General features: G+C 44.8%; 1 protein-coding gene and 1 pseudogene across 1 annotated transcript; one reads left to right on the top strand and one right to left on the bottom strand.

The window, feature by feature from the left end:
* The first annotated feature begins 628 nt into the window (after positions 1-628).
* On the top strand, positions 629-4,349 carry LOC109901678 (toll-like receptor 13; annotated as a pseudogene).
* Positions 4,350-4,395: 46 nt separating this feature from the next.
* Positions 4,396-7,250, bottom strand: ggctb (gamma-glutamylcyclotransferase b). The gene is made up of 4 exons (XM_020497856.2): positions 6,898-7,250; positions 6,665-6,810; positions 6,191-6,323; positions 4,396-4,985 (listed from the first exon to the last, which is right to left on the bottom strand). The coding sequence occupies exons 1-4, from the start codon at positions 7,015-7,017 to the stop codon at positions 4,821-4,823; spliced, it is 564 nt and encodes a 187-aa protein (XP_020353445.1). The 5' UTR covers positions 7,018-7,250; the 3' UTR covers positions 4,396-4,820.
* Positions 7,251-8,022: the final 772 nt, after the last annotated feature.

The raw sequence follows: 8,022 nt of genomic DNA, 5'->3' as shown, positions 1-8,022 counted from the left end.
TGGCCTGCTAATTCTGGAACTAAACCCACTTGAAACGATTGAAGCATTTGCCTTCATCCACCTCACTTTGCTGAAGCACATATGTTTAGGGGACTTTCAACCTTTGCCTAGTGAGTTGGAGAGTAGCGTGAATGTGAATCTGACACACATATTTGGTGTGTTCCCTCAAGGGTTAATGCACATGAACATTTCTTCCATGTGGTACACCCTCAACATCATCATCGGCAGCAACAGCACCCCAAAACCAGGGGTTTCCCTTCAGCTCAGTGCCACAACTGTATTCTTCCAGGACTGCTGGAGACCGTTTTTCCAGTCCGTCGTCAGCCTCACAGCCATAACAGAACGCCTCCTGTGTGGGTCTCATTTTGCCGCGAGATACTTCACCTCCCTACAGTACTTTGGCTTCAATTCTGTGCTGTCAGCTGAATTTGTGGACATGACTGACCTGAACACACTTGTGGAGATGAGGTATCTATTTATCCATTTACTTAACGGTAGAGTGAGGACAAACAGCTGTATAGTTTCAAAAGTATACTATAAATTAGATTAAAAGCTGTACTGTATGCAAACCATCCAAGTCTGGCCTGCCTGCTTTTTTAAAAGTATGAATGGGGTTTAAGAGCAGTAGTGGTCTAAAGAATAAAAAGAAGTATGAGATTATTTCAAAAGTGCATTTACAAGGTAACTGATTATAATCCAACTGTAGGTATCTGGCGCTAATGGGAGTGGAACTCTACCGGCAGCCAGGGCTGGCCACTATGTTCCACAACCTCACCAAGCTGGAGACCCTGAACCTGGTCACCTGCAGGATCCTCAGTCTGGAGGAGGAGATGAGCAGAGACCTGCATTCCCTCAGGTAGATAATAGAAACACCCACCCATATGAAGGCAGGTGGGGTTTGAACCCATCCCACTGAGCACAGATGTCAGTTCAACGCCTCGTTTTGAATGACATATCGTTGTTGTCAACTAACCGTGAATTCAACGTGAAGTCAACAACATATGTCACCATGTCATTGGATTGAAGTTAATAGTTGGGTGAAAATAGGAAATGCCCTTACGTTGATGACTTTTTGCAAATCCAATCAGTTTTCCAACATTGGATACAACTTTGATTCAACCAGTTTTTGCCCAGTGGGATGCCATAAGAGGCCATGTGTGGTCTGGATTTGCCATCCCAGAAGAGTTCAGTGTGATGGAGAGCTTCACAGAGCCGCTGACCAACCTGAGGTACCTGCTACTGTACAATTTTCGCTTGGACTGCAGCTGTGACAACACCTGGCTGCTCTCCTGGACTGAAAGACAACCACATGTCCAGGTCGTATTTTATCACCCTGGGGAAGCAGACGTGACATGTAAAAATGTGAATGGAATCCAGAACTTTGCCAGTTAAGAAGAAAGATATACTGATAATGAAGAGCATCCATTTATTGTACAACCATAGAGGCAACACACACAGAACACCACCATGGCCGTTTAGCATTTGGACTTGCCATCTAGGCCTGGATGTGCAGCCACGACCTGTTTCGAATGCTTTCTCTATTGATAGTGTCCATAATATGAGTCATCTATGCGTCAAGGGATGTCTTTGTTTCCATCATTGCACCGTCCATCTCAGGTACTCAGCAGCCAACTGTTCCCTGGACGTGGGCTTTGTCCTGTTCCTCTGCACCTCGCTGGGCCTGCTCCTCTTCATGCTGGTGGTGCTGCTCCATCAGCTGGCTCGGGAATACCTGCTGGCCTTCTGCCACATCATCCGCTGCTGGCTGGAAGAGGCTGTACGGAGGCCCAACCTCAGGGGGCGCTACTGCTATGATGCCTTTGTGTCGTACAGTGGGAGAGACGAGCGCTGGTTGGTGGAGCAGCTGCTTCCGGGCCTTGAGCAGAGGGGGCATCCCTTCCTGCGTCTATGTCTGCACAGCAGGGACTTCCAGTTGGGGAAGGACATTGTGGACAACATCACAGACAGCCTCTACGGTAGGTATCCTGGACTACTAGAATTACTATATACAGACTCACCGGTTAAAAATGCCAAGCCAATGGCATCACCATCTATTGATCCTTCTTATTGGTCTGGTTCCAGGCAGCCGCTACACCGTGTGTGTGGTGAGTCGTAACTACCTGCACAGTAACTGGTGTTCCCTGGAGCTGCGGCTGGCCACCCTCCGTCTGCTGGTAGAGCAAAGGGACATCCTTATCTTGGTCTTCCTGGAGGACATCCCTCCCTGCCCACCACCGCCTGGCCAGGCTGGTCAAGACCAGGTACGTACAGCATGTGGAGAGGGGGTTCTGTGAACTACATTCTATCATTTATTTAACGAGGAAACATCCTTGCAAAAACATACAGTGCATTCAGAAAGCAATCAGACCACTCCACATTTTGTTACGTTACAGCCTTATTCTAAAATTGATTAAATATCAATTTACGCACAATACCCCATAAAGCGAAAACAGGTTTTTAGCCATTTTTGCAAATGTATAGCAAAAAAACTACAGAAATACCTTATTTACATAAGTAATCAGACCCCTTGCTATGAGACTCAAAATTGAGCACAGATCTTCAGAATGGTACCAACAAATTCTGCAGCATTGAAGCTCCCTAATAACACAGTGGCCTCCATCATTCTAAAATGGAAGAAGTTGGGAACCACCAAGACTCTTCCCAGAGCTGGCCGCCAGGCCAAACTGAGCAATCGGGGCCTTGGTCAGAGAGGTGACAGAGCTCCAGAGTTGCTCTGTGGAGATGGGAGAACCTTCCAGAAGGACAACCATCTCTGCAGCACTCCACCAATCAGGCTTTTATGGTAGAGTTGCCAGACTGACAGCCAGCTTGGACTTTGCCATCGGGCACCTAAAGGACTCTCAGACCATGAGAAACAAGATTATCTGGTCTGCTGAAACCAATATTGACCTCTTTGGCCTGAATGCCAAGCGTAATTTCTAGAGGAAACCTGGCACCATCACTACAGTGAAGCATGGTGGTGGCGGTATCATGCTGTAACGTAGCGAAATGTGGGAATAGTGAAGTGGTCTGAATACTTTCCAAATGCACTGTATATTTTTTTGTGACCTCAAGTGTTGAGGAACTTGACTTGAAAGGCTTGTCTTCTAAATTATATTTTACTTATATACAGTATCTTCATTATGACTTTAGTGTATGCTGTATTTCAAGTGTTGTATAATGCCTTGAGTGTGATAAAAGCACTTTATACTTTATTCAAATAATCAGTTATTATTGTGATCCCCAGGACCTACTTGGACTGGCCCCAGGACCAGGCCATGCAGCCTGCCTTCTGGGATCGTCTGTGGACCAAACTGGTCCCTCCTGAACCACACCCTGGCCAGTGACCAGATACAGTACTACACTCTTTTTAAAGGGGTTCTAAAAGGGGTCTTTGTTGGGTGAAAAGGTTCTACCTGGAACCATAAAGGGTTCTCCTTCAGAGATGAGCAAATAACTATTTAGGGTTTTAGAGAGCACCTTTTTTGTGTACATGTCTAGACAGTGGTATTCTGCTTCCAATTAACTTTGAATGAACTGTGTGGATGCAATGACCAACCGTTGTCAACAGCAGAGGGAGACAAAGACCTTCAATCATATACAGTACACAGACTTCCGATGTTCAAAATATGTTTGCAGCAAAAAAAGGAAACACCTTCTCATCTAACAATGACGTTTATGGCTTTGCATACATTTTTATTATTGGATTCAATAACATGTTCCGTCTCTCTCTCCTGCCTTCTTCTAGCGTTGCATTACTGTATGACACAGATGTATGATACAGCTGATTTTCTCTGGTCACCATCTCAGCAAAGCCACATACTGGAAACTCACTTCGGGGGGGTTCTACTAAGCTAACATGTGGAATTGTTTTAAGATGTTGATACCATGGATCATTTAGTTATTTGATTTTGAGGTATAACACAACAAAAAAACGGAGAACACCATCGCGTTCGTGAGTGTCTCATCTTTTCATAGAGTGATCATATTAGTTGGCCAAACCGTTCGGACGCTACAGACATTTCTGCGAGTAGACCAATTTTTGGGATGTCTCATGGTCTGACAAACACCACTGTAGGTCGGCCACCTTCTACCGCAGTTGCGGAAGGCAGGCATAAGTGGATATCTCTAGCTTTAATTGGTGGATTTTTCTGGGGATTTTTTTATGATGTTACTTAGATACACGCACGGGTGCATCAGTAGGCTCTTAAGGATTAACAGAAGAAGTGATCTTGAATGTAGCCTGGCCCCATATCTTTCTGTGCTGTCTTAACAACGTGGCCATGTCACTGACTCATAGGATTTAAAAAGACACCACAAACAGATCTGAGACCAGGCTATCTTGAATGAGGCTGATTTAATGTCATTGTGCACTCTATACAGATCAACACAGAACATTTGGGGAGGTTTTATTGTCCGCCGAAGTAGTACAAATACACATGATCATATTCTACATTCAATCCCTATACAGTCTGAGGGATGCTCGGTGTCATCATCATCATCATCATCATTGTTATATGTCAGTAACTAACTATTCCTGAAGAGGACTTATAGATGTAACGTTACACACAGGACTTGATAGTTTCTCTAACCAGTGGGTTTCTGAACACAGTTATCTCTCTAGGCAAGTTTGAATTCCTAGAGAAAAATAAATGCTGTCGCTACCTCGCTTTCAAACCAAGGTACATGAATTGTGGAGCAAACTGGAGATGAGAAGATATTCAACAACTCTTGGTAGGACAGTGGAAGTTGTAGAAGTTTGCTTCAATTGTCCTACCAGGAGTTGAGTTCCTAAACATGGCAGTTTGTTCCAGGTGTTGTTAAGCGTCAGATCGGTGGTTGGCTCTCTCCTTAACTCTTTTCATAATCCGCTCCAGCTCAGCCATGACAGGCAGTGGGCCCTCATACTTGTTGGTCTCGATGGACCTCAGCTTCTCCTGGTAGTTCTTTGGCAAGCCATTCTGCTCCGCCCCCATTAAAATCACCTGGGGCAACCAGAGAACAATCAACATAAAATATTTATAATTTCATAGGAAGTTAAACCATATTAATCAGACAATCACTTATACAGTATTTTCTGTTATCTAACGACAATAAATGACCAGTGGCGCCCATTAAAATCCAGAACATCAATAGTAACTACCCTTACACTATAGTAACTGCCCCAAGAATGTGTGTATCTCAAATACTGTACCCATCGAACCACACACCACACATAGAACACGCCACATAACAGAGGAACAATGCACTCAGCTCAACCGTATGAGTCTGGTACACACACGACAGAGCACTGCACAAAGCTTCTGTGGTCACAAAGCCACGCTCCACGCCTGTTACATTCGCTGGCTGTTTTTCCTCACACCACTTTGATTATTTAGCTAGAGCCTTTAGATGTGCAATGAACCGTCTGGAAACACAGTTTAGTAACTGTTCACATTGTCCAATACAGTGCATGAGATTGGGTACATCCTGAATGAATTGATGGATATCTTCTGGTGAAAGCCAGAATATGAACCTGGAATGTAGCATTCCAGATGCTTCAGAGAGGGAGGTTTTATTTAGGAGAGGGGCTGTGAGTGAATAGTCAAAAAATCCACTGACCTAGTTGCTGCTCTTTCCCTATTGTCTTTTCAACACAAAGCCATCTGGGAGCTGTCAGTGGCAAACGCCAGAAAAAACACCAAAACACTGGTATTTTTGCCACCACAGTGAGTGAGTGACAGAGACTCATTCAAGAGGATGATGTCAGCCACACTGTCATCTGCAAGTAACGAGTGATGTGTGAATTTCTTTTTTCACAAGCTTTAGAGAATCTGTTTGATTAGCTGTTGTTTTGGTTATGAATTTGAGCATATAGAGTATATTGTTAAATTACAATTTGTTTGAAAAAGCACTTGTTGGTAAATACCTTTTCAGAGATTTCTATCAGAGATCATTTTCAGAGACAACTATTTGCATTTCTCTTCATCTTCCACTGTATATCCATAGAGAGCACCACTTTCATTAACAACGTTCCTCTCTACACTTTGTAAGGTCCCTAAAGTCTTACAGGGTTCGGTGTCAAGTCCATGTTCTTAAATTGATTTGGAATGACAGAGATATAAATAGATTGAGAAAGTGAGACAGTGTGTGATAGAGAGAGAGAAAGATAGAAAGGCGGAGGAAAAGAGTGTAAAAGGAGGTGTGTCACCTTGAGGTACTGTGGTGACGGTGGAGCGTAAATACAGCTGTTCATGATGTAGGTGCGACAGTTGAGCTCTTGGCCCCGAGTCTTCACATTCACCTCCACAGGGCTGTAGGCCCCTAGTCTCACGTTCTCCTGGCTGCACACACACACACACATATATATAAATACACCCACACAACTTTAGAAGGGGTTAGAACTAGACCACTTCAACCACGATGAAGAAGCACTCAGAAGGACACAACAGACTTAGTATTTATTTTTATTTTTTCATGTAACCTTTATTTAACTAGGCAAGTCAGTTAAGAACAAATTCTCATTTACAATGATGGGCTACACCGTCCAAACCCTGGACGACCCTGGGCCAATTGTGCGCCGCTCTATTGGACTCCCAATCACGTCCGGTTGTGATACAGCCTTGATAAAGTAGACACGGTATGCACCAACTTGGATTAGGTGAACAAGATGAAGGTCTCTTACCTGTCTAGAGACTCGAGGTCGGCCACGTTCATCCTCCATACCACTCCCCACACCTCGTCCGCTGGGCTGTTCTCGATGGTCGCCACACCCCCATGCCAGCGGTCACTGGCCAGACCCTTGTAGTTCCCAAATATCAGCTTGTAGTCCTGGAGAGAAGGAGAGATAGAGAGGGTCAGGTTAAGGTCAGGTGTCCTCCCAGGTCCTCCTTATAGTCAGGTCAGGTCGGGTCGTACCTTGAGCCTGGCCACACAGTGAATGGAAGCGGAGGGGTTCTTGAGCTGGAGCCTTTCCTTCAGTAGGTTGCTGCCGTAGGCAAAGTACAGGAAGGTGTGGATTTCTATGTTGTCATCCATGCTGACAGAGAGGAGGAGAAGGAGTAGGAGCAGGAGGAGGAAGGGCAGGGTGAGGAGGAGGAGTCAAGGGAAGACAAGGAGGAGGAGGGAGGAGGAGAGAATAGAGAGAAACCACAGTCAGCAAGAGTGCTTGGAGGCAGAGCAGAGACGCAAGGTGAGGTCATGAGCTCTACTGTGACAGAGATCAAACTCTGCACCCCCCTCTTTATACCAGCCCTCTCTCCACTCACTGACTCCCCATTCTCATGCTAATCCATCGGGCCTGCCCTGTGCTGTACTGTGCTGTGCCCACCACTGCCACACAATACACAAACAGCCTGCTGGTTGCTGAGCCTTATGGCCTGAGCTGGCTGAGCTCACAGTCACACCAGCATGTCATTCACAGTGTGATGCAACAAGCCTGCATAGCGCTGTCTTGTGGACAGAGAAGTTAGTGGTGTGTTGCAGCTGATGCTTTGACAAATAGGCCAATCCATCAGTCATGTTTGCTTGCATGCACATGGATTTATGTTTACACTGAAATATAATTTGAACTTTGCTTTGAAATCATGTCACGGGCACTGGTGTAGTGGAGGGTAAATGCAGTTTACACACCTTTTTTGTTTTGTGCCAAGCTTTACCCATCTTTTGCAAAAAAATGCATTGAAAGTATAGGAAGCATTACTGGTCACGGGAATGAAAGGCTAAACATAAACACGGCTGGTCCATCAAGGTCCAGTAGGTAACTTTGTGGACGACCTGACCAAATTCACATAGAAAAGTCCAATCGAATCAAGTTTTATTTGTCACGTGCACCGAATACAACAGGTAGACCTTACAGTGAAATGCTTACTTACAAGCTCTAACCAATAGTGCAAAAAAGGTATGAGGTGAACAATAGGTAAGTAAAGAAATAAAAACAACAGTAAAATGACAGGCTACAGTGGGGCAAAAAAGTATTTAGTCAGCCACCAATTGTGCAAGTTCTCCCACTTAAAAAGATGAGAGAGGCCTGTAATTTTCATC

The sequence above is a fragment of the Oncorhynchus kisutch genome, linkage group LG13 (assembly GCF_002021735.2).
Source record: "Oncorhynchus kisutch isolate 150728-3 linkage group LG13, Okis_V2, whole genome shotgun sequence".
Classification (NCBI taxonomy): domain Eukaryota; kingdom Metazoa; phylum Chordata; class Actinopteri; order Salmoniformes; family Salmonidae; genus Oncorhynchus; species Oncorhynchus kisutch.
This window is presented reverse-complemented; position numbering and strand designations above follow the sequence as displayed.

Excerpts from the sequence above, each read along its gene's own strand:
- ggctb (XM_020497856.2), bottom strand. The coding sequence starts at position 7,017 with ATGGATGACAACATAGAAATCCACACCTTCCTGTACTTTGCCTACGGC. Across the intron at positions 6,324-6,664 it reads GACCTCGAGTCTCTAGACAG|CCAGGAGAACGTGAGACTAG; the intron begins GTAAGAGACCTT and ends GTGTGTGTGCAG. Across the intron at positions 4,986-6,190 it reads CGTCACCACAGTACCTCAAG|GTGATTTTAATGGGGGCGGA; the intron begins GTGACACACCTC and ends TGGTTGCCCCAG.